General features: G+C 35.8%; 1 protein-coding gene across 7 annotated transcripts in view; it reads right to left on the minus strand.

Moving 5' to 3' along the window:
- LOC144970798 (uncharacterized) overlaps positions 1–22894 on the minus strand; it is a 41051-nt gene extending 18157 nt beyond the window's left edge. For 3 of the 7 annotated variants that reach the window (XR_013645025.1, XR_013645024.1, XM_078910814.1), the window contains exons 1-5: positions 22777–22894; positions 19077–19183; positions 18246–18390; positions 4276–4362; positions 3498–3572 (exon numbers count right to left, since the gene is read on the minus strand). Coding sequence is in view for 5 of the 7 variants with exons in the window: in XM_078910814.1 (XP_078766940.1) it covers positions 3498–3572; positions 4276–4362; positions 18246–18390; positions 19077–19174 (405 nt within the window). In the remaining 2 variants the exon portion in view is untranslated. Of the gene's footprint in view, positions 1–3497; positions 3573–4275; positions 4363–18245; positions 18391–19076; positions 19184–21869; positions 21891–22301; positions 22534–22776 lie in introns of those variants that run through there. The other 4 variants (XM_078910817.1, XM_078910816.1, XM_078910815.1 and 1 more) reach the window with 4 other exon arrangements.
- Positions 22895–27277: the final 4383 nt, after the last annotated feature.

The following is a 27277-nucleotide window of genomic DNA, read 5'->3' on the forward strand; positions in this document are numbered from 1 at the left end:
AGTCTGAGGGACTTTAAGAAGTTGAGGGTCCAGTCAATGTCTTGTTGTTTTTTTTTTTTTGAGTAAGATTTACGGTTAAACCTTTTTTTTTAAAATGTGTTTTGTCAGAGTACAGCAAAGCAGGCAATATGGAACTCAATATCCACTTCATATGAACTGCAGTTACATCTCAATCGAATAACAATACGTAACTGGGTGGGGATCCTGACCTCCCATAGTGGGCAGGGAGGTACTTACTGTGTCTTCTATCCCCCTATATCTGTTTTCCAATTGCTTTCTGTCTTGTCTTAGAATGAGATTACTTGGTTTTGTCCTGACCCTGGCCGGATACCCTGGCTGAGAGGGAAACATTCAAATGTATGGTTAGTTTTGGGAGATGATATTTTTTTCCTTGTAAATCATCTCTCTGTTATGCACTGTATTATGTTCTGTATTATATATCATTTGTAAACATTTGAGTGTATTCCTCTTAGAGGGGACCTGTGCGATGGTGGTGTACGAACGAATCGGCGGTCTCAAGAAGTGGGTGAGAGAGGGATCGAGTAATGACTTTGAGTTTGAAACGAATATTTTTGTGTTCGTGGATAGCTCACACGGTAGAGCCACGCTCTCACCTGCCAGGCGGAGTTGTCGTACCAATAAGGTCGCAGGTTCAAACCCCACCACCGCCGCGAAAAATTTTTATTCTCTATTGTCTTCTGGCACTTTTCTATTCACTTCATATCTTGTTGTTACCAACATAAGTGCCTGCTCCACTCACTTTTCTGAATTAAAAAATTCACCCCATACACCGGAGCATACTCAATGTCTCAATCGTTTCTATGTTATATGTTTGTGTTGAGAATATTGGCTATTAAGCTTAACTGCTGGTCAAAATTATTCGCGATGGTGGTGTACGAACGAATCGGCGGTCTCAAGAAGTGGGTGAGAGAGGGATCGAGTAATGACTTTGAGTTTGAAACGAATATTTTTGTGTTCGTGGATAGCTCACACGGTAGAGCCACGCTCTCACCTGCCAGGCGGAGTTGTCGTACCAATAAGGTCGCAGGTTCAAACCCCACCACCGCCGCGAAAAATTTTTATTCTCTATTGTCTTCTGGCACTTTTCTATTCACTTCATATCTTAATGTTTATATCAGTGACATGCCAAACACAACATCAATGAAATTGGGGTACGCTGATGACTGGGCTCTATCATACCAATCAAGATCTTGGAATGATATAGAAATTACCCTATGCCAAGATGTGACCAAAATGAAAAATTACTTTGATAAATGGTACCTCAAAATGAACACAAAAAAACAGTATCATCAGTTTTCCACTTAAACAACAGAGAATCTCAAAGACAACTAAACATCACCATCGATAGCATATCACTGCTATCTGACCAGAACCCTAAATACCTTGGAGTCATTTTGGATCGACAGTTGACATACAAAAAACACCTTGAAGCAACCTCCCGAAAAATTGGCAAAAGGAACTGCCTGATACGAAAGCTGGCAGGGACAGGCTGGGGTGCCTCACCGACTGTACTCCGGACATCCACCGTTGCCCTATGTCACAGTGTCGGCGAATATTGTTCACCAGCATGGGCCAGAAGTAAAAACACCAAACTAGTTGACACAAAGCTAAGGGATTCCATGCGTACCATCACAGGGTGCCTAAAGTCAACCCCAGTGCAGTGGCTACCAGTCTTGAGTGGAATTGCACCACCACATCTCAGAAGAGAGGAACTAAACCAAAGGTGGATTCAAAAGGCAGAACAAAACAATGATACCCCTCTGTGCGAAATTTACAAAAATGCCCCTACCTGCTCAAGATTAAAATCCAGATCCCCTTTCTACCTCTCAAAGAAAGATTACTACAGCATCACTGATGAATGGAGAAAAGAATGGGCAAATAATACCCCAACAGGAGGCCAAATTATTGAAGACCCTACCAATGAAATTCCTGGCTCACAGCTTGGTAGGAAATACTGGGTGGCTGCAAATAGGCTACGCTCCAGACATGCGAAAACAGCCGCAAAAATGAACAAATGGGGTCTAAACAACTCTACAGAATGCCCCAAATGCCAAACTGACCCCCAAGATGTAGATCACCTTGTGCTCCACTGTCCTGTTACCAAGTTGAATGTGAAATGTGAAGATGAATTCAAGGCTTGGCTCGACGTGACAGATCTGAAAGTGTGACCCCACCATACGATACTACTACTACTAGCACCACCACCACCACCATGCCACCAGCAGCAGCACCACCACCACCAACACCACCACAATCATCACCATCATCATCATCATCATGTCCCGCCTTTCACTGCGCCAGCGGCAAGTCGATTTAAATGACCCTCATCTTGGTAAAAAAAACTCTCAAACCTTGGACTTCGCGATTATTATTATTATTATTATTATTATTATTATTATTATTATTATTATTATTATTATTATTATTATTATTATTATTATTATTATTATTATTATTATTATTATTATTACAAGTTCAGGGAGTAGAGCGAATTAAAAACAGAGAGAAATTAGTTCGTGGAGCCACGGTATCAAGGGAAATGATCCACGAAATACTATTATTCGATTTCAGGACTAATTTAATGCACTGGTTACAATGACCTCTTGCGGCGTATTTTAAATCGTGCTCCAGAGAAGAAAATACGCAATGAATTGGTGTCTTTTTGGGCAGACACGCATAAATAGGACCAAATCTCATGACACTATAGGTTTATGCCTTAAAAACCAATGAGAAGTAAATAAAACTTTCTTTAGATCAGAAATGATCATAAAAACCGAGCGAATCTGGGGTAAAGCTGTAGAAGCTGTTTAATAATTCCCTATACTTGTAGTTTTGATAATCCATACTTCAGAATGCATATTCTCTTATTTAATCTCTGACGCTACGATTTAAAAAAAATAGTTTAATGTACACTTCCGAATGAATTGTATCCAACAGCAGTCGGTCTGGAATTTCATGAATTACTTCCCTTGATCCAATTGCAATGTTACAATCCGTTTTTTGTACTACAACTACTACTACTACTGCTGCTGCTACTACTTCTACTGCTGCTGCTACTACTACTACTACTACTACTACTACTACTACTACTACTACTACTACTACTACTACTACTACTACTACTACATTATGCGGAATGCGGCCGCATTTTCCTGGAGGGACAGTAAAACATCAAACAGATCCAACAATATTATAATCCATTGGTCATTGTGAAGCTTTCCAAAGTTCTATATTCTCAAAGATACGATTTACAAGATAATAATATCATCTCATTAATGGATAGCATACAAGCATACGCCTATCTCGTCCAAGAAGAATGATTCCAGCCAAGGTAAGAACAAAATAAAATGGTCTCATTTCTGGACAAGAAAAAAAAACCAAAGAGGAAATGGGCATCGGAGATCCTGCCATATCCCCACAAACCACACACACACACACACACACACACACACACACACATAATGAAAGGCTCTTACCAATGCCTTACTGTTGTCCAAACTAAAGCCGAGCAGTGTTATGTCACCCAAATATTCTTGCATAGTAGCAATCACCTTGTAAAGAGAAATAAAGATTCATTGATTATCAAAGAGCATTTCAATTTACTGACAATAATTCTGAAATGAAAGAACAATGAGGATTATCAGAGCTCTACAAACCTTTATAAAGCAAAAAGAATAGGATCACCCAGATTACAGAAATAGAAAGGAAGAAGAGCATCAAGAATAATATAATTACTTACTCTAATGAACACAAAAAATCAATGTTTGCCAGTCAAACATCACATTGACAATTTTTTGTCATGGTCATAACATGCCATGGTCTGTCCCCTGAATAAATAAATTCTCTTTACTCATCACCAAAGGGAAATTTGTCCTTTGGGTCTATTCCTAGCTAAAACTGGAATAACCCAGGTATCAGCCGCCATGCAGCGTCACAGAGTAAGTTAAGACGTTAGTTTTATATATATATATATATATATATATATATATATATATATATATATATATATATATATATATATATATATATAAAGTATCAAAACCTTGTGAAACTTTGAGATCCTCTGGTGCTTTTTAATGACAATTCCTAAAAGATACACTACATTTGATAATAAATCTTTTAATGTAACAGCACCTTTCTTATGGACTAAAATCAGTTTCAAAACAAAACTTAACTCATATCGCAAAGTGATGTTCAGGCATCGACAAAAGAAAAACATAAAAATGAGAATTCGGTTGTCAGGTATGTTATTACCTCTAAGGAACCATCATAATCACTGGCATTACCAGGCTCAGCTTTATTTGCAGGGCAGAAAAGACAGGAGAAAGCAATACCCTCTATCTGTGGAAACAAATGCAAAATGAAACAACTGGAGGCATTATTGAATGAGAGTGGCAATTATAAAATAGAAGTAAATTATTTGTTACCAGTTGAATTAAAAAGTCACCATTGTGAGGCACTTTATTTGAAGCCTAGGCATAAAGTGCGAAATAGAAATGCCCTTTTTTATGGTGAAATTGGTGTTCAAATTGTGTTATCCCTAAAAGGCATAAAGACGAATGAACTGAATTGAATGCAATTAATTATAATCACACACATTTGTGTTTTAAAAAAATTTTAAAAGAGACTTTAAATTTACATTGGTCCTCAAACTCTCATCGTACTCAGGTGTAAAATGAGTATGTGAAATTTAACATCGTTGTGTATGTTTAAGGGGGGGGGGGGGTTGTAATATAGTTTAACAGGTGTCGTGTCTCGTTGCTGAAAGTGAGTGTCATACTACAATACCACATAGCCACACATAACCACGCTATAATACTGGTTTGAGGTGATGGGTCGAATTTGAACTATGCTGCTGTACAAGAACACGCAAAAACATTTTTTCCCATTTTGACTCAAAAATATTCATTTCATTAATCAACAGATTAAGGGGTACCCCTGATACTGTTGTACTCTTTTAAAAATATCTTTTTTAAAAAGTTTGGCCAGAAAACCGGTCCTTCAAATATTTATCAATTAAAATGACTCTTATCTTGTCAAAAATTCTCAAACCTGGGATTTTATTGAATTTTTTAGCCTCATTGAAGTCCCAGGTTTGAGAGTTTTTGCCAAGGTAATTTTAATTGGATAATGTATTTGAAGAATGAGTTAACTGGTCAAAAAAAAAATTATTTTGTTTTTCAGAGTTCGGCTGATTAGTTAATAAAAAGTTTTGAACATAAGAACTGTTTGAAGTCTCAATCAAGTTTGTAACTTTTTTGACAATTTGAAAACTTTTATACAGCATTAAACTTCATCTAATCGAAAGAAGTTGATGTTATGATCAATATATAAAAATGGATGAAAACTTATGTTGAAAAGGGGATTGTCTTTTCTAATTCAGATTTTCCAAAAAGAATATGTATATTTTTTGGGGTGATTATTTACTCTAACTGGTCTGTGAACTGCTCTTTTATTTTCTCTGAAAAGGGCATAATATTCAGTATCGCTGGAATCTAGCTATCTGAATACTGTGCAATACAGCACGTTGGAGCTAGTTGACTGAATTTGATCTATGCATATAATAAGTTGTTACCTCTCATGAGCATCGGATTTTGGTACAATAATAATAATGATAATGAAATTTATATTGCGCCCACTCCTCTATACAATAAAGCTCTAGGCGCATAACAATAACTTCAATCCATTCAAATTTCTCTCTCTCTCTCTCTCTCTCTCTCTCTCTCTCTCTCTCTCACTCTCTCTCTCTCTCTTTCTCTCACTAACTCTATCTATCTATCTATCTATCACACTCCAAGCCTCTCTCGCTCTCTAACTCTCTCTCTCTCTCTCCCCCTCTCTCTCTCTCACACACACACACACACACACAAAGACACAAACCTTCCACCATCCAACTATTTATACTTGGATTCTAGCACGCTTTTTGGTTTCTTCCCAAGTGTGTACTAGAATCCAGTGAGTACTGTGCTGCAGTCACAAGTCGAATGTCTAATGTTGTATTGTATATTGAAAATAGGAAAATTGCTTTGCCACGTGTGTGTGTGTGTGTGTGTGTGTGTGTGTGTGTGTGTGTGTGTGTGTGTTTTTATTTTTAAAAAAATTTAAAGATAAAAAAATGAATGAAAACTTCTCTTCTTTTCCTAAAATCCTGAGATTACTTTTAAACTCTGTGTGTATTTGTGGGCGTTGCTTTGGCATTTTATTCCGAATACAATGGCAAGACAAACAATCAAAAAAGAAACTTTAAGATTTCTCTATTTTCTGCTTTCAATATGTGTCACTATAATTCTGTATTTCTTTTTTTCCCAGGTGAAGACTATGAAAAAAAATGTAAATATATATATAAAAATCCTCTGACATTGCATGATACAGTAGTGCTAGCCTTCTTACGCTTTTTATCCAGTGGACCTCAGATTGCTTGAAATAATTCATTCAGCAAGGAAAACAACAACTAGAGTTTTAATTTTTACTGATTTACAATTTTAACTGCTCCCTACTTTTAAAAAGAACACTGGTAGGACAAATTATCAATCTCAGTTCTAATGACTTTGTCAGCTCGTTGCATCCAATTTTTACTGTAATAAGTCAAACTTCATGGCAGTAAATATAATTTTTTTAAATGCACATAGTCTTTAAAAATGTAGACTATTTTTCTTAAATACCAAAACACCTCATAATCCCACTTTAAATGGGTAATCGTTTTCTCCCTCCCCTCCCGCCTTATCAAATATTAAAATTCAAGACCTAGATATTTTCACCAAGTTTAGTGATTTGACCTTATCCGTGGCTGCTCTCGTTAAAAACATTGAAACGCTATTTCATGTTAGAGTGAAATTGAATCCCACATATAAGAGGGTAAACGTAACTTTGCCATGATGTTAACTCATGACCCTATTACTCTCTTATAATTAGTATTTATTTTACTATAATAATTATACATAGATCTTAACCTTCTTTAATTTTCCTTTCATGCCTGCATTTCTTTCTATAATCATTCCAATTAAGTTATTTTTCTTCCAATTTTTCAATAAGTTTCTAACACTTATTATTCCTTCTTTTCTCTTTTATTGTTTTATACACATAATTTGATTATATATTTCAAACTCGTCCTTCTAGATTTTTTATCGGTCCTTTTAAAAAATTGTATTGCTGTTGTTTTTTTTTAGAATCTAGTTTCTTCTTTTATTTTCTTAAGTTCCGACCATATTTATAGTCTTATCCCTTCTGTTTGATATTTCGTCTTTATTAAAGATTTGGATGAGTTTTTTTTAATGTATGAAAAAAAGCCTTTCTATCTGAATATTTATCTTCCAATATCTTTGTCTCTCAATTTCCTTCTGAATTTTTTTTACATTTTCTATTGTACTTTTCTCCTGTGTGATAAGCATGGCATTGAGATTTAATAAGGCTTTCTAATTTTAAATAAATTCCAAGCTTTTTTTTCATGAAAGCAATTTGTCTGACATTAAAGTTTCTAAATCTTATATATTATATAATTGCACGCCTCGATTTTTTCCCAATACTTTCACTTCCACTAAACCCATCTTAAAGCATCAGAATGATTTCGATTCCATTTAATTTAGAATTCAAAGTAGATCATATTTAATTACAATTGAAGGCCATCCTTGGGTTGTCTAAAGAGCAGTAGAGTATGTTAACTAATACCAACAATTTTTATCATTATTTTGATTATTATATACTACTTTTTATTTATAAAAGTATATTAATCTTATTGCATGCTGTCTCAGAATATAACATCTATATTTTGACATATTGTATTCTTATATAAGTACAATATATATTTAAAAATTATAAGTATCATTATATAACTTTAGATAAACAAAAAACAAAACAAAAACAACCCCTCCCCCCCAATAAAAAGACTTCAACAAAACTTGAGCCTTTAAAAAGCGCAATATCCGCTAAACGTGCTCAACGCGTTTTACAAGGGGTGAGAGTGATGAGAGAATTTGCGTAAAGAACCATTTTCAAGATGGGACTCAAATCAAAGACTTTAAGGTCTGAAGGCAAGTGTCATAATGAGACCAAAAAGTCGCAATATAAAATACTAAGAAAGAACACTAAGATGGTCATAATTAATAACAGGGTCATTTTAATCAGGAATTAAAATAATTAAAATAGACTGATAAATAAATAGATGAACAAATGAATGAAGAGATACTTAAATAAATAAATAAAAAGTCGAAGATTACAAGAAAAAGTTAATTTTGAAAATAACACAAAAGAGATATCTCCCTTGTTAGACATACAAAAAGTTTCATCTTATCAATATCAGTCATTTTGTGAGTGATGAATCTCTGAAGCTAATATATAATAGGATTTTGACAAAGGGGATCGACAGATTAGTCATTTTGCAAAACAATCCCTTTAGAAATGTTGATAGTGTGAAATTATATTAAACAACAGCATTGAAAAGATCAGTTCACTATTAAAGTTTTATTTTGCTATGGAGGGCACAGGTGGGATTTTTTAAATGCATACAATTATCCAGGAATGGGAAAGCTTTTTAAAAAGGTTGAGCTCTGAAGGTAATGGTGACTGTCATTCACATTCAATGAATCACCGAAACAGATGGAAACACCCCCCCCCCCCCCCTCTTTTTTTTCTCTAGCCTTTCGCAAACTATTAAAATGTGTCCATATTTAATAATTCAAAGCCAGTGTTTTGAATAACGAGGTGAAAACAAAAGAAAAAAGAAAAGGGCCAAATTTGACTTTTTTTTTCTTCTCTTATTGTTTTCTCAACCTTATGGATGTTCCAAATTTCACAATTCAAGATAAGTTCCCCAATTGATTAGGTGGCAATGAAAGTAAGTCAAGGCAATAGAAGTTGACTTCCTTTTGAATATACATCTGATCCATCCGTGCTGATAGAGACTTAGTGTTCACTCTAAGTGTGAGAATATGAGGAAATAACTGAATGATGGACAAAAAGGTACTGGTTGAAATTTGGCTGGTTGTATTCATCACTCGAGTTCTGCAGTTTTTCATGCTTCTTAAGTTTTCTAGGTTTAATAGTTATAAAATAATGTATAGTATTTATGGCAATGGAATACATTATCATTTAACGATGATAATGTACCACCTAACAAATCTCTAGAAGTATGTTATAAAAATTTGTAAAATAAATTTTAATGTAGAAATATATCAAAACAATGAAATAAATCAATTAAAGTTGCAAAGTAAACCTAATACTAATAGTAAGACTATAATAACAAACATTATTTGATCAACATTCAATGTAAAAACTACTCCATATTTATATTTGGATTTTATGATGTTTAAGCTTTGGAATTAAAATTGATTTTAGATAATCAAGGTGTTAGTATAGTGGCTTGATTTTTTTCAAAAGATTTTTTTTTCACTGCTATGTCATTATTTTTATGTAAGCAACTTGAGCTATTTTTAAGTTCAGATTTAATGTATATTAAAGGTTGAGAACTTCTTTTTACTTCTTTAATAACTATGATCTCATTATAACTCAGAATTATTTGTCTGGTTCGAAAATGTATACATTCATAATGACTTGGAAACTTTAACTTCATTGACATCTGTTTTTTTAGGGTTAGATCACTTTTAAAAAGTGTATTAATTGTTGCATTAAATTAACTTTAATGTCCTTAATAAAATACCAGCTCCATAGATTTATTAATTTATTTATTCAGATTGCTAACTGTCTGCAAGTGTATTAATGTTGCATTTTCTTTAGTATGGTTTTAATTCTCGCTATTTTTATAGTTTGAATTGTTGACTTTCTGTAAACACATTAATTATTGCATTATCTTAGTTTAATTTTGCTTCTCCGGATTTCTTTATTTTTAGTTTTGAATTATTGCTAACTTTATGTGAAAATATTAAAATTGAATTATCTTTACTTTGACTTTACTTCTACTCCTTGAAAATCTCAACTTCATTAATGTTAGTATTTAAGTGCAATATTGTAGCACTAGCTGTGATTTAATTTTTCATCTCTTTTTTTTTTCCACCACCGTCTTTAGTACTCCTTTATAATTATAAACACCCACGTCCCACCCAAGATAAGTCATCGACTTGCCAAGTACATAACTGATGCATGTAGCATCAGTCAAGTTCGTCGAATCATGGTTCTGACTGCCTTGAGGCTGGACATACTGGAGGCTCCAGTCCGTCGCATGTATGAAAACTCCTGGAATGGAATGAGTCGTTTGACTAGTTGCAACAGTTTGCCGCCGGAAATGAAATTTTGTGATGCTTTTTTAAGCAACTTGATGCAGATGTTTTTGGTAAGCATTTCAAACTTTGAGTTGCAGTATGGCACTAAAATAAAGACGCTCCCTGTGCGTATCCAAAACTTGAGCATTTATAATATCCACTTAACATGCTCAGAGCACTTTCAGTAGTAGAAGTAGCCAAGTCACTCTATTCCGCCTCCGAACAGGACACAATAGACTAAGAGGACATATGTTTACAAAGCTAGGTATTGGAACAACCCCTTATTGCCCATGTGGAACCGACCATGAAACCACTTTACATGTGCTTATGGATTGCCCATTATACAACGTGCAACGTTCGAACCACTGGGTCACCCCTACAACACTCAACACAAAGCTCTATGGTGAGGCTGAGGACCTAAAGCGGACCACAGACTTCATAGCAGATATCGGACTGCAGCCATAGATGTCCATCAGAGGAACGAAGAAGAAGAAGAAGAAGATCGGAAAGTCCTTGGATCAAGCTTCTCTGAGCGCATATTTGAGTCCTTGGAAAAGACTCTTTACTCACTTTCTCCTAAGTACTCAGATGTAAAATGAGTACCTGGTTGTTAACAGTGTTGTCTCGGTTGAAAAACATTGTAATATTGCCTAACAGGCATCATGTCTACATGTTACGTATTACTGTTCGTCAGGGGCCCCTTATAAGGGCTTTTAGCATGCTTAGTGGATATTGTGCTATTTAAATGCTTAAGTTTGCTATTTTTTTTTTAGTAGATGCCAAAATCTGATCTTAAGTACAGTTGACCAGAAACTGAGACTTAGGTTTTTGACACTTTAAGAAATTCTATCCACTTTTCTTCTGTAAAATATAGACAGTGGAATCCTGATAAAGTCAACAGAGCTGGACCAGAAAGGCTGGATGACTTTAAGCAAGGTTGAATTTATCCAGTGTCAATGGAACACACTTTAATAAAGAATGGAAAATTTGGGACCAACAATCTTGAGCTTTTATATAGCGCAATATCCACTACACATGCTCAAAGCGCTTTACAAGGGGTCCCTGGCCAACAGCAACACGTAACATGTAGAACGAGACATGGCGCCTCTTAGGCGATAATACAATTTTTTTCCAACAGAGACAATTCTGTTAACGGCCATGTACTCGTTTTACACCTGAGTACGGTGAAGGTGTTAGGTGTAACAAGAGGTGTTGACTTTAACCCTCTCCTTACCAGCCATTTTCAAAATTTTCCCAAGAACTTCACACCCACCTAACACAAAAAAAACAGACATTTCTTACTCAAACAGAAAAGGAACAAGCACATTCTATACATAATATTGTTCGACAATATCAATTATATTACAGAATGTCTATAGCTATAGCAAAAAGAAATGAAATCTGGATGAAAAAAGTGATGGTTGCATCGGTTGCATCGTAACAAATGTGACGATTTTCCAATAGGTGGTAAGGAGAGGGTTAATTAGAAGTTGACATTAAGAGTGTTGACTTTATGTAGCTTCCACTGTAAACTGTATCTAGGTGCCATACTTATATGACTATAAGTTTTGTTTTTTATCATCTAAATCACCCCTATATAATACCGTATAGAGACAGTGTGTACACATGTGCAGGTAAGTTGAAGAAATATATTTCCGCTAATTTTCTTTAGATTTACTGATTTTTAAAGTCAAATTCAGACCCCTACCCACCCCAGCCCCTCCTCCAGCAAAAAAATAACTGAATATTCATATTTTTATTCACTGCTAAAATTGTCCTATCTTAAAATAGATTTATGTGCATTGCATTATTCATTGGTGGGAAACAAAACAAACTGAAGTGTCGTGCTAACAATGACAGTGTTTTCAACCAAAATTTGAATGCCGCTATGCCGCTGGTGTTCCAAGCAGGGTAAAGTCTTTCATTTTCAAAATTCCAGAAAATATCAAACAAATCTCATGAAATCAACTCAATTTAATCGTTTTCAAAATAACTAATTAAATCACGGGGGGAAGGGGGGGGGGGCGCGTTCATTGAATTTCAGTCTCATGTTTCAAATTTTGTAATCTACAAGATAAGCTATTGTAAAAAATATGGGTTGAACTGTTTGCAACACCAATGACATTATGAGATCAATGGCCGATAATATTGGACAAACTGTAGTAGTTATTAAATACTCTCTCTCTCTCTCTCTCTCTCTCTCTCTCTCTCTCTCTCTCTCTCTCTCTCTCTCTCTCTCTCTCTCTCTCTCTCTCTCTCTCTCTCTCTCTCTCTCTTGAAAAGACAGCCCATACTTACTTTTCTCTGAGGAACAGTGGAGGAGGTGAGATTAATACAATATAACCATATTTCAAAAATCAAGTTATGGTGGTTTAAAAATGATGAAATTTAATATCTTAAACCTAATATAACCATTCACAAAATACCCAGAAAGTTTACAGCAAAGGGAAACTGTTTGATGCAACAATACTGCAGGAAAATACTTCAAATCAAACCAATTACATGTATTTGTTTTGATTGGGGGTCCCAACAACTCGGTAGAGCACTGGCTTCACATGCAAAGGTGACGAGTTCGATCCAAGGTGAAGTCGGGATTTTTTTTTTCTGACCACTCGCCCTCCCCCCCCCCCCCTTCCCAATGTCCATTCAGCGGTGATTGGGTAGCTTGCTTGGTCTGTTAGCCCTGGTAAAAAGTACTTTGGGATAGACTAGCGCCCTATCCAAAAGGGTAGCTAGCAATTTTATTTTTACTTTTTCATTAATAGTACTCTTTTTATAGCTAACATTACGCATAGATTGAGTATGAATAACTATTAAAACAGATTGTTACGTCATGGATGAATAAGAAAGGCATACATAAATAACCAACTAGGTCTAATTAGTATTGGTAACTATGAATTTATAAGTTTAGTCTTGAGTATTTTGTTAAAAGATATTAGTTTGTCATTGAATCATGAATTCACAATTTTTCCTTTCTGTCTCTATCTTGACTTTCCACAGCTAATTTTCTGGCAAAACTGTGTGTACGATGGAGATGTAAGAGGCAAGACAACAGATCCAACAGGTCATCAATGCTCTAACTATGAGTTACCAGTATTGTCATTACAAGAGTTTTGTTAATGACTCTTCTCTTCTCTCTTCATTCTCTCTTCTTCTTTACTATTCTCTTCTATCTGTCTTCGGTCTCTTTCATTCTTCTTCTTCTTCTTCTTCATTCTTCTTCGTTGCTTCTTCTTCTTATCTCGATTTTCGTGTCTTGTACGTCATCGTCTTCGTCTCAATTCTTCTTCTTCTTTCTTCCAGTCTCTTCTTCTTTCTCATCTTCTTCCTCTCTTTCTTTTCTTCTTTTTCTTCTCTCTTCTTCTTCTCTTACTTCTTCTTCTTCTTCTCTTTATTCTTCTTTCTCTACTTCTTCTTCTTCTCTTCCTTCATCTTTCTCCTTTTCTCTCTTGCTTCTCCTCCTTTTCTTCTCTTTTTCTTCTTCTTCTTCTCTTCTCTTCTTCTTTCTTCTTCTTCTCTTCTCTTTCTCTTCTTCTTCCTTTTCTTCTTCTTCTTCTTTTCTTCTTCTTCTTCTTTCTTCTTCTTCTTCTTTCTTCTTCTTCTTCTCTTCTTCTTCTCTCTTCTTCTTCTCTCTCTCTCTTCTTCTTCTCTCTTCTTCTTCTTCTTCTTCTTCTTCTTCTCTTCTTCCTTCTTCTTCTCTCCTTCTTCTTCCTTCTTCTTCTTCTTCTTTCTTCTTTTCTTCTTCTCTTCTTTTCTTCTTTCTTTCTTCTTCTCTTCTTCTTTCTTCTTCTTCTTCTTTCTTCTTCTTCTTTCTTCTTTCTTCTTCTTCTTCTTCTTCTTCTTCTTCTTTCTTCTTTTCTTCTTCTTCTCTTTTCTTCTTCTTCTTCTTCTTTCTTCTTCTTCTTCTTCTTCTTTCTTCTTCTCTTCTTCTTCTTCTTCTTCTTCTTTTCTTCTTCTTCTTCTTCTTCTTCTTCTTTCTTCTTCTTCTTTCCTTCTTCTTCTTCTTCTTCTTCTTCTCTTCTTCTTCTTCTTCTTCTTCTTCTCTTCTCTTCTTCTTCTTCCTTCTTCTTCTCTTCTTCTTCTTCTTCTTCTTCTTCTTCTTCTCTTCTTCTTCTTCTTCTTCTTCTTCTTCTTCTTCTTCTTCTTCTTCTTCTTCTTCTTCTTCTTCTTCTTCTTCTTCTTCTTTCTTCTTCTTCTTCTTCTCTTCTTCTTCTTCTTCTTCTTCTCTTCTTCTTCTTCTTCTTCTTCTTCTTCTTTCTTCTTCTTCTTCTTCTTTCTTCTTCTTCTTTTCTTCTCTCTTCTCTTCTTCTTCTTCTTCTTCTTCTTCTTCTTCTTCTTCCTTCTTCTTCTTCTTCTTCTTCTTCTTCTTCTTCTTCTTCTTCTTCTCTCTTCTTCTTCTTCTTCTTCTTCTTCTTCTTCTTCTTCTTCTTCTTCTTTCTTCTTCTTCTTCTTCTTCTTCTTCTTTCTTCTTCTTCTTCTTCTTCTTCTTTCTTCTTCTTCTTTTCTTCTTCTTTCTTCTTCTTCTCTCTTCTTTTTTCTTCTTCTTCTTCTTTCTTCTTCTTCTTCTTCTTCTTCTTCTTTCTTCTTCTTCTTCTTCTTCTTCTCTTCTTCTCTTCTTCTTCCTTCTTCGCTTCTTTTCTTCTTTTTTCTTCGTTCTTCTTCTTCTTCTTCTTCTTCTTCTTCTTCTTCTTCTTCTTCTTCTTCTTCTTCTTCTTCTTCTTCTTCTTCTTCTTCTTCTTCTTCTCTCTTCTTCTTCTTCTTCTTCTTCTTCTTCTTTTCCTCTTTCTTCTTCTTCTTCTTCTTTCTTCTTCTTCTTCTTCTTCTCTTCTCTTCTTCTTCTTCTTCTTCTTCTTCTTCTCTTCTTCTTCTTCTTCTTCTTCCTTTCTTCCTTTTCCTTCTTCTTCTTCTTCTTCTTCTTCTCTTCTTTCTTTCTTCTTCTTCTTCTTCTCTTCTTCTTCTTCTTCTTCTTCTTCTTCTTCTTCTTCTTCTTCTTCTTCTTCTTCTCTTCTTCTTCTTCTTCTTCTTCTTCTTCTTCTTCTTCTTCTTCTTCTTCTTCTTCTTCTTCTTCTTCTTCTTCTTCTTCTTCTTCTTCTTCTTCTTCTTCTTCTTCTTCTTCTTTTTCTTCTTCTTCTTTTTCTTCTTCTCCTTCTTCTCCTTCTTCCATTAAGGCCAAAGGTTCAGGCTGAAGATTTTATGGCTGTTTTTCAGTGACAGGGGTTTAAGGGGGAAGCAGGGAGCAATTTTTTAAAGTCATCAATCAAAAGGGCTTGTTAACGAGTGATTGGTAAGGAATTCCAACGTCAGACGGTGGAGCGGAAGAAAGAGTAAAGATGATGGTTTGTTCTTGAGTGGGGAATTTCAAAGTTAAATGCTGAGTTTTTTGTTTTGTTGTTTTTCCATTTCAAATGGCTAGTTGGAATTTTAGGTTTTCTGTTTTGTGCTTTGAGGAATACAAGGAGTTTGTTGTTGGATCTTCTTTTATGTAGCAGTTTCCATTGGAGATTGTTTATGAGCTGAGTTACACTCGTATCCCGCTCATAGTTTCCACTGACAAATCTGGCCTCCCGATGTTGGACTTGTTCTAGCTCATTGATATCTTTTGATGTGTGTGGTTCCCACACTGAGCTATTATATTCCAGTATGGGCCTGACATTATGCTTCATAACATTTCTTTTTCACAGATTGGTGGCAGCGATGGATTTGTCTGTTGAGGAAGGCCATGGTTCAATTTGCCTTAGTAGCTGTGTTGGCAATATGCTTCTTCCACTTCATACTACTGTCCAGGGTCATGCCAAGGTACTTTGCATTCTCCACATATTGTAGGGCTTCGTTGTGGATTTCATAGTGAGAGTTGATTATGTTTTTCTTTTTTGTTCTTCACCCTGAGGACATGAGACTTTTTGGGGTGGAATTCCATTTTTCATCTTGCCTCCCAGCTCTGCAATTTATTAAGATCTTGCTGTGGAGGATTGACAGTATCGTCCTCATTTTTTAATTTTTCTGTACAAGAGGCTGTAGTCATTGATGTAAATGAGAAAGAGGAGTGGCATGAGAACAGTGCCTTGGGGTACTCCTGACTCAATTTTTGTCCTGTTTGATTCTTTAACTTCGACAATTACTTTTTGGACTCCGGTGGTCCATAATTGAGGTGTATATAATGTGCTTCAAAATTTTGCAACTCACAGAGATGTCAGTGAGATTGGATGAAAGTTTTCTGGCAGCGTTTTGTCTCCTTTCTTAAATAATGGGACGATGTCAGACTGATTCCAATGATTTGGCAGAACTCCTTGGTCTAGTGAGGATTGGAATATAAGGGATAGTATGAGGCAATTTCATCTGCACAATTTTTGAGAAGTCGTGCTGGAATTTCATCTTGACCAGTTGCTTTTTGGGTACTTAAGCCTTTGAGTAATTTTGTTCAGCCATTTTCTGATTCATAATGTCACTTTTTTGTTTAATGTGATTGGGTAGATTGTCGTGTGAATCTTGCGAAAAGATGGAACAAAATGGTTCATTGAGGATGTTTGCATTTTTTAAAGAGTCTTGATGGTTAGTTCCATGCTTGTCTTTCAATTCGCCAATGGTGTTGTTTCTGCCCTTCGATTGCATCTTAATGTATCCAAAATGTGTTTTTTTTTTAATGTCTCCATGAATAAGGTTGTCACATGGTTGATATGTACTTTTCTGAATTCTTTATGTGCTGTCTTTTTCAATTCTTGGAACTTTGAGTGTGCTTTATCTGACTTCGTTCTCTTCATCTTTCTGTACCAGTTTTGCTTCTGTCTAATCAGACGTTATAATCTACCATCAATCCAAGGTTTACTCCAGTTTGGTGATGTAGTTTTTGTCGCAACTTTGTTTTCTATGATGTTGAATAACTCTTTCTTTGCTTCATCCCACATGTCTTTGACCGAGTCTGTCAAGTTGTGAGTTTTCAGAAATATTTGACAAAAGACATTAATCATCTCTAATTTCATTCATATCTGCCAATTTCCCTATGTGGAATGTGCGTTTTGGTGCCTTTTGTTTTGGTATGGAAGTGCGAGTGGTGACAACAACAGCTGAGTCATGGATACCTAATCAAGGCACTGTTGTGCATTGTTTTAACATGTCTGGCTCATTTGTGAGATAAAGGTCAAGGGTCACTTTCTATTGGGTTGGCTCGACGTTAAGTTGTTGAAGACCGACATCATTGAAAGTGTTAAGTAACAATTCATTGAGTCGCCTTGGATACTGGTTGCCGATGATTTGGTTTCTGGTCATATCTACATAAGTCGCCCCAGATCAAAATTATTTTGTTTTTTTTTTATATGATAAGTGTCTTATTATTATTATTATTATTATTATTATTATTATTATTATTTATTATTATTATTATTATTATTATTATATTATATTATCATTATCATTATTATTATCATTATTATTAGTGTTTGGTCTCAGTGATGGTTCAGAAACTAAAATAAAGTATGGTATTCATAAAGACTGCATTGGATAGCAATGTAGCTATATAAATAGGATTCAACATTCATGACGGCATTTCTCTCATAACGACACATAGTAATTGGTTCTCCACTTTCTGGAACAATGGCAAATGCTATGCCAATATCTCCAGCATCGCCCTCATGAAGTAATTCTCCCATGAGCATAAAAGTGTATCCTGAGTAGAAAATCATCATAAATCTGACCATGTTTTGACTTTCACATATTCTGATCGCATGATGTTTGGAAAATTTCAAGCCAGCATGAAGAATAAAGAGTAGTGACTTCCTTTGTTTAGAACCAAGCGGTTGGTTGCTAGGCAAACGTGACATCAGAGTGTTGAATCCTATTCATTAAATAGTGAAGTATGCCTGAAAACCCACAATCTAGAATCCTTTTTACCCAAAGAAAAAAAAATTATTTCACAATTTACTCTCTAAAGGAGTGTTCCAAAGCTTGTGATAAGTTCTTTAATGCGGGGGCGGGGGAGTACAAAAAGGTGAAAATTTCAGTTAAAAAAACAATTCTTACCAACATGTAGTTACAGTTATAAACAACAAATGGCTTAAGATCCCCCTTCGCCGTGTCTCCGGGAGAGCAGCATGGTGGAGTTGAGATACCTGGAACCTCAAAGGGAACTTCTGTCTTTTGACCAGATACGCCAAGCAGGACCCGACTGCATTTATATATGAAATAGTGAGATAGAGACTATGGTAAAACCTGGCCTGGCTTCTATTTAGTAAAATATGTTCTTTCTAAATGTGCAGATTCTATATATTTGTTGTTTGAAGCAGGATAAAATAAAGATTAACATTCTACAGTTTAACCATGTTCTCTCAGTGGCTCCTGTGGTGCTAAATTTAATTTCTTACTGTCATTTGTTAGACAGCCTTTCTGTATTAGCACTCATCAATCTGGCTCAACCCGAATCAAACAAGGTACAGTAGAATCCTCATTAAGTCAACACTCTTAAAGAGAACCTCTGCTAAAAGTTAATACCTCTTGTTGGCACCAAATTTTCTGCTTTGTATCTAAGGGTGATCCACTGATAATGGATAAAGTCAACCTTGTTTGAATTCAACCAATCTTTTTGGTACCGCGTGTTGACTTTATCAGGATCCCACTGGATGTGTGTCAACCCATGTCATGGAAGCCATGAGGATGTGGTACGAGTCCACTAGTCTCTCTCTCTCTCTCTCTCTCTCTCTCTCTCTCTGTCTATCCATCTATCTCTCTCTCTCTCTGTATCTCTCCATTTATTTATAAATATAATTTACATCACTTGCATTAATTTTCGAGATTTTATGGGGAAAACATGATATTAGGTAAAAACAAAAAATAAAAAATAAAAAGGTAACCAACCATCCAGCTGCTGCAATGTCTGTGTAGCCTATGACAACAGTTTCTTCAAGCGACACAAATGGTTTAACATTAGTCTTTGGGTTGTGGATGCCAGACATTTTTCAAAACTGTTGATAAGAGGAAAATACTTGATGAAGTGTTCATTTTTTTCAGTTTGTTTGTTTTTTTCTTTTGATTTCTGAACACCATACATCTAAACAAGAAAGAACAGAGTAAAATATTAAAAACGTTTACACTAGCGATTCTTGATTTCTAATGATTGAGCCAAAACATGCTAAAATGAATCTCCATTTTGATCATATTAATACAAAAATCTCCATTTACAAGCATCGGTTCTTTGCATGACTTGATACAAGCCTGCTCCAGGTTCAAGATAGAAATTTTACTTTAAATTTACCCCTTTACGAGCACACTCAACTTTCTAATCAGTTTTTTTTTAATGTTAAAGGGATAAAATTAACCAGTAAACGTGCTTTACAGAAACAATCATATTTTAACCCTATCCACTAATGTTATCAATTGTCATGAAGCATACCCATTTTAATAATAAACATGATGAAATTGACAAAGCAGATCCATCATAAAATCTACAACAATAACAATAGGCAGCTTTATGCAGGTTTATTAAAACGACTTGGGGGCATGGGTGCCAGCAGGAAGAAGTGCTGAAACCTGAAACTAAAATCTCGACACTTTGCCAAAACTGAAAATGTTCCTACTGAAAATGCGGCCTAAACTTCACTCTTATTTCATCACCGTTTTTATACCATTATTAAATGATTACACAGCAAGCATATTGACACAATACCAAGTAATAGTTGTAAGCCGAAGCAGCCCGAACGAACGACTTACCGATCACGTGATTAATTTTTTTCTCAGGTCCTATCGTCTAATCTCGTCACTCCGGAATAGAAAGAGGAGGCGGAGCTTATATGATATAACGCAATGAAAGTTCTGTCCGATGACGGGTGTGGGGATATCACCTCCCCAAAACTTACCTTACTATATGAGATCTTGAGATTCTTATCCAATCATCGATTGTTCGTTTGACAGCTCGCTTGTGAACAGTTAGGAGAGCATCTCTTGATTTATAGACAGGCGGCTTTGAGTAAAGGCGTTGAGTGTTGTATATATCAAAGAGTACCGCTGACCGATGGGTAAATAGTGGTTGTGTAACCCAAAAGCCCTGCCGACTCGACTGCAAGGTCTTGTATGTAATAGTTGCGTCACCATCTCAACGCTCAGGAATTAATTAGTGAGTCAGGACTCTCAGTATATATTAAAAAACAAACAACGCTTTTGAATCACACGAGATACATCAGTGTGCTCGTCGCATTGAGAATTGAAAAATGAGATATAAATCTAGAAAATCGACCGGAAAATAAAGAAACCATCATTAAATTTTTTAAAATTGAGCAATATTTTTTTCAAAATCAATCTACTAGAAAAAATGTTTATTTCTAAACCTATTCTTGTGAAACAAAGATAAATGTTCTCCTTTTTGCAAGCTGATTCAAACAATGTGGTTTTCAAATTTATCGTATACGTAATCATTTGGAAGCTACAGACAAAGGCGTTTTTGTGTAATCCCTTTCACACACACACACACGCGCGCACGCACACATACACACACATACACACACACACACACACACACACACAAACATATACAAACAATACACATCCCTGGTCATCTATTGCCTATATTATTAATGTTAATGTATACATCCCATGCTGATTGTCACTACCCCACCCCCCCCCCCCAAACCATTTCCACCATCTATCAGCGGCCTTTTCTCTTTGATTTCCTATCATGGTCTACCCGAAGCCCAACACCTCGGTCGTTTGTGGGTCAAACCCCCCTAACCCCCTCCCCCCAAGTTCCCCCGTAATCAATTTATAATTTTCTCTCTGTATAGAGCGCCACATGCACAATTATATACTATTGAATGACACTGACCTTGCCCCTTCCCTAACACATGGTAGGGGGAGGCCTGAGTTAGCCACATGCACAATTATATACTATTGAATGACACTGACCTTGCCCCTTCCCTAACACAAGGTAGGGGGAGGCCTGAGGTAGTCTCCATTCTTTCCTTCTCCGTTTCTTGTCAGCTGAAGCCAACAGCAACCCAAGCTATCCTCTATCACGTGACCTTAGATCCGATGCTGCATACCACTTGAGAGTCTTCACTATCCAGATCTCGTTCATGGTCACGTGAGAAGGCTACATCCGTTCGGGTTCGGCATTCGGCGTCTCGTTCGGCCCAATTTCATTAAAAGCCTAATGACACACCTCCATACACTGAAAAGGTGGCTGAATCACGTTTTCGAATTTTTCCGATGCTATTAGGTTATTTTACTCAAAACACTGAAACCGGAGATATTTGACTTCGAGACATCGCGAAACCGAAATTCCGGCATGAACCGGAAAACTGGCACCCATGCTTGGGGGCGGGGATATGGTAGATTGGGATCATGACAGACGTGTCTCTTATTGTTGGGGAGAACAAGACTGACATTGACTCATTGCAGGGGGCATTATGAAGGGGAGAGCTAATGGTGTAAAGGACGAGAATGACATTCAAGTTCAAGAAGAAGAAAAGGAAGTGTCTCACCAGAGAAAAGACAATTACAAATAGATAGTCGCATAAATTATGAGTCTATCCAGACAATACATACAAGCTTCTCTCAATTGTATGATTTCATTGCATAACGTGACAGAGGAAAGAATTGGTCAAACCTAAAAACATCCGAAAAAAGTCAATATTTTAGCGATACAAAAATAAACACCTTGCTGTGGTCTCTGGCCTCCATGTAAATAAAGTATGGTGGCAACTTGGACCACTGTGCAGTTACAGTAACAAATTAAGAAACTAGGGAGCAGGCACCAATATAAGATAAAGATCTGAACCTGGCACCATTCATACACACTTGCTCAGATCTTTAAATTCCAGTTACATAATGTAGTCTTCTTCCACAAGTCTTTATTATCTAAAATGATTGGCCTGAATAGAATACGGTATTGAATCGAGCGAATAAAAATCTATTGAATGTCGATGATTCAAAGTTAATCACAATCTCAATCAGTGAACGTCGGTAGTAGAGTATCAGCAGATAAATATTGATGAATTGGTGGAAGTTTTGTTGTGGGTAGTGATATCTAAACATCCCAAGAGCACGTTGGATGTTATCTTATTTATCGTTTCGTGAAATTGTACTTGCCATTTGCACGTATGGCAGCAAATGCGAGTTCTTTGGCTTTCTCTTATTGTGGCCGTTTACATGAGCCTGCACGTCACGAAGTCCCAATTGTACTTCACATTAGCTTGGCCCTGTCTTGTTTGGATTGCTCGAGACGAAAATGCCAATCCGTTTTATTTGAAAAATGCCATACCATTTTTTTGTTTTGGGAGGCCTTCCATAAGCTACTACATCCCAAGTATTCTTGTTCTAGTCGGGGGTTTGGGAGGGGGAAACTTTTTTTTTTAAGTCTCCCCCCTCCCAAACCCCCTAAACTAGAACTTCAAGTAGGGGGTTTGGGAGGGGGGGGGGGGGGGGGGGGGGAGAGAGAGACTTCAAAAAAAAAAAAAGTTTTCCCCCTCCCAAACCCCCTAGTAGAACAAGAATACTTGGGATGTAGTAGCTTATGGAAGGTCTCCCTTTGTTTTTATGTCAAATTCACAAAGGATTGTATTACTTGCGAAATTGGAAGACTAATTTTTTTTAATCTTAGAATATTCTCCAAAATGTCAATGCTGTACTGTGTTGTCAAGAAAACAACTTAACTCAAGAGTCAAGAGACCGGTGGCAGTAGATCTAGCAGTTGTTATTCTCCGGATTGAACGCCCTCCGTTCAACAAATCGAGACACGGATTATTATTATTATTATTATTATTATTATTATTATTATTATTATTATTATTATTATTATTATTATTATTATTATTATTATTATTATTATTATTATTATTATTATTATTATTATTATTATTATTATTATTATTATTATTATTATTATTATTATTATTATTATTATTATTATTATTATTATTATTATTATTATTATTATTATTATTATTATTATTATTAATTACAGTGGAAACGATTTATAACAGATCCGGTTATAATAGGGATCGGGTAAAACAGGGATTTTTCAAATCCCCGTTTTTTACCTCTCTTTGTCTCTATTGAAAATTATCGGTTATAGCATGGCCTCACTTGAACCAAATAGGCTATAGTTGTAGTCGTCGTCATATTTATGGTAGTAATAGAAGTAGTGATCGTAGATGTAGTAGTAGTAGTAGTAGTAGTAGTAGTAGTAGTAGTAGTAGTAGTAGTAGTAGTAGTAGTAGTAGTAGTAGTAGTAGTAGTAGTAGTAGTAATAGTAGCAGTAGTAGCAGTAGTAGTAGAAGTGTAATAGATTGCTGGTTGGATGGATTGATGACCAAGTTGATCGACCGTGAAGTTCACACTTTCATCACACCCTCGCAACATTTTGTTTATTTGTAGTAGTAGTAGTAGTAGTAGTAGTAGTAGTAGTAGTAGTAGTAGTAGTAGTAGTAGTAGTAGTAGTAGTAGTAGTAGTAGCAGTAGTAGTAGAAGAAGTATAATAGATTGCTGGTTGGATGGATTAATGACCAAGTTGATCGACCATGAAGTTCACACTTTCATCACACCCTCGCAACATTTTGTTTATTTATTTTTATGTAATTTTTGCTAACAACGCGTCTGTTCTGTCCCCGAAATGCCAATGTTTACTGTTTTCTCACATAATTTTAAGCTGCCAGTCAATTATGTGCTTATTTCCCTTGTATTTCTGATGTAACAGGGATCGGCTATAACAGGACTTTTGCTCTGGTCCTACCATCACTGCTATATCAGGTTTCCACTGTATTATTATCATCATCATCATCATCATCATCATCATCATCATCATCATCATCATCATCATCATCATTATCATCATTAACATTAGAACTAAGAAACGAATATCAAAATTATGTCAATAACATGCTTGACCTTGATCATAGAGGGAAACATAATGGGGTTATCACAAATCGTTTTTGGAAATATACACGAATAAAAAGAAAAGACGTGACAAGCATTTCTTTATTACAAAGGTCTGACAAATCAGAGGCAACAGACAACATGGGAAAATGCAACATATTAAATAAGCAATACCAAAGTGTCTTTACAATAGAACATTGCTATGCATGGAAAACAGCAACATACCCACTATGATATGCCAATAATAACAATCACTAGAGAGGGTGTTACAAAACAACTAAAAGACCTAAATCCCTCGAAAGCATCTGAACCTGATTCTATTCCAACACGAATCCTGAAAGAATGTGCCAATGAAATATCTCCATACCTTTCCATCTTATTCCAACAATCTCTTGACAAAGGATAAGTCCCAAATGATTGGAAACATGCTAAGATTGCTGCAATTCACAAAAAAGGCAAACGAGACATAGCCTTAAACTATAAGTAACTATAAGTATAAGCCCGTTTCACTAACATCTGTTACTTGCAATGTACTTGAGTATATTCTATTTCACAATATTATGATTATGGATCATTTTGACCACCATCAGATATTGACTACCAACATGGTTTTCGGAAGGGTAGATCATGTGAGACCCAACTCATCAATACACTTGAACAAACAACAAACGCGTTAGATAAAAGGAAACAAACAAATTTAATAGTACTTGACTTTTCAAAAGCCTTCGATATCGTCCCTCACAAACGGCTTCTTCAGAAAATAGAATACTAGCACTAACAGGTAACAGGTCCTAGCTAATACATAATTGATCAAAGATTGGCTGTGTGATCGGACACAAGAAGTGGTGCTTGGTGAACTTGGTGGAAAAACAGGAGAAAAATGCAAAGTACTATCTAAAGTGCAGCAGGGAACTGTATTGGGACCCTTTGCTTCCTCATTTTTATAAATGACATGGGCAATAATCTATCTAATGAAACAGATCTTAAACCATTCGCAGACGATAGTCTATTATTCAGAACGATTCTTCTTCTTCAAGTATCAAGTCTGTGCCAGACATCGTGATCATGGTACGCCATTTATCTCTCTATCAGACAACCTCAAAAAAAATATTACTCTTCTCTTTCTTTTTCACCCAGCTGTTCAAATTCAAACTATTCAAATATGTTTTATTGGTCTACCTTTACTCTTGTTACCTTCTATCTTTCCTGTGAGAGCAAGATGTTCAATACATTTATGTCGATTTAGGTGCCCTAAAAATTGCATTTGTCTTTTTAGTTTCAGCTTGCTCTAATACTTCTTCATTAGTTTTCTTCTCTGTCCATGAGATTCTTAACATCCTTCTAAGAAACCACATTTCTGCTGCCTCCAGTTTCTTTCTAATGTCTTCTGTAATTGTCCAAATTTCACAGCCGTATAATAATACTGGCCATACATAGGCCTTCAAAACCCTATGTTTTGTAGTCATTGAGAAATTGGGTTTAAAAAAAAATAAAACTCATTTTATTAAAACTATCTTTAGCTATTGCAATTCTTTTTATTTAATTCCTGTGCTACATCTGCCATCTGAAGTTATTATGTATCCAAGATATTTAAATGTCTGAACTTGTTTTATCGTTTCTCCTTTGCTAATTAAATTACATGTTGGATTTCTTTCTCTCCTTGATACAACCATGTATTGTTTTTTCTTACATTTAAATATAAACCCATAAGTTCACTCTCTGTAACTATTTTATCAAGGAGTAATTGTTAATTTTCTGTTGAGTCTGAGATTAGTGCTGTGTCATCTGCATACTTTATATTGTTGATATTCTCACCATTGATCTAAATGCCTAGACTATCTCCTAAAGTTCTTATAATTGTTTCGCTGTAGATATTAAAAAGGTCTGGTGACAAAACACATTCTTGTCTAGCACCTCTTTTAATTTGTTTATAATATAAATATATTCACTGAATTCTCCTTCAATCCTGATGGTTGCACTTTGATTCCAATATAAGTTTCTAATAATTCTTAGATATTTTCCATCTATGTCTAGTCCTTCATAGTTCACCATGTCAGAACGATAGAAGTAGAAGATCATAACGATGCAACGATTCTGCAGTCAGATTTAGACTCACTGATACAGTGGTCCAAACACGTGGCAAATGAATTTCTATCCTGAAAAATGTTCTGTTCTCCACCAAGAAAAACACATTGAGCTTTGACTACAAAATGTTCTGCCAAACACTTAAACGTGTAAATAGTATAAGTATAACTTACCTTGGACTCTACTTAAATAACACCTTGCAGTGGAAATATTGCATTCGCCATATTGCGACAAAGGCCTTCAAAACATTGCATTTCACCAAGAGAAATATCCATCAATTTAATCAATGTCCCGAAAAGACAAAGGCACATGCATATATTCAATTTGTGAGACCTATTTTGGAGTATGATTGTAGTGCATGGGATCCCTACAAAATTAAGGACATAAAAGCCATTCAAAACAACCAGAGAGCAGCTGCAAGATTTTCCACAACTGCCCGCAAGATGGAACCGGAGTGTGTGACAGCAGCTGCCCGGCCAATCCCGTTTAAGGGTCAGCGTGGCTCAGTCTTTGCTTCGTACCCGAAAGGTACCGAGTTCAATCACCCGCCGCTGCGCTGTGTGGCCTTGAGCAAGTCACCTCGCCCTAGCTCACTTTGTGGCGCTGCATTGCGGCTGACGCCTGGGTTATTCCAGTCTTCCCATGGGAATAGACACTAAAGATAAAATAATTTCCCCTTGGGGATGAAAAAAGGGAATTTTATTTTTTATTAAACACACTTAGACTAAGATGGCCAACACTCTAGTTTCATAGAGATAACAAGCGCATACATCTATTTCACAAAAGTCAAAAGCAAACACTCAGCCAATAATAACAGATGCTCGACCAGGCTTCATCACATCAAAAAATTCCATCAGCCATTTGCAAGAGCAAACACATACAACTACAGCTTTTTCATTTTCACTCGAACAATACGTGAATGGAACAAACAACCACATGACATAATATACATCACAATCACAGACCCAACATCATTTCAAGCACATAAAAAAACCGGGAGGATTGAATTTGAATGACTTGCGTAACAGGATTAGTGTGGTGGGACAGGTAACATATGCCTGACATTCATGGTAGTTTGTTGTTTTTTTCATCGCTTGCGGCCGCAA

The sequence above is a fragment of the Berghia stephanieae genome, chromosome 4, assembly GCF_034508935.2.
Source record: "Berghia stephanieae isolate SIO BIC M18660-M18661 chromosome 4, UCSD_Bste_1.3, whole genome shotgun sequence".
Taxonomy (NCBI): domain Eukaryota; kingdom Metazoa; phylum Mollusca; class Gastropoda; order Nudibranchia; family Aeolidiidae; genus Berghia; species Berghia stephanieae.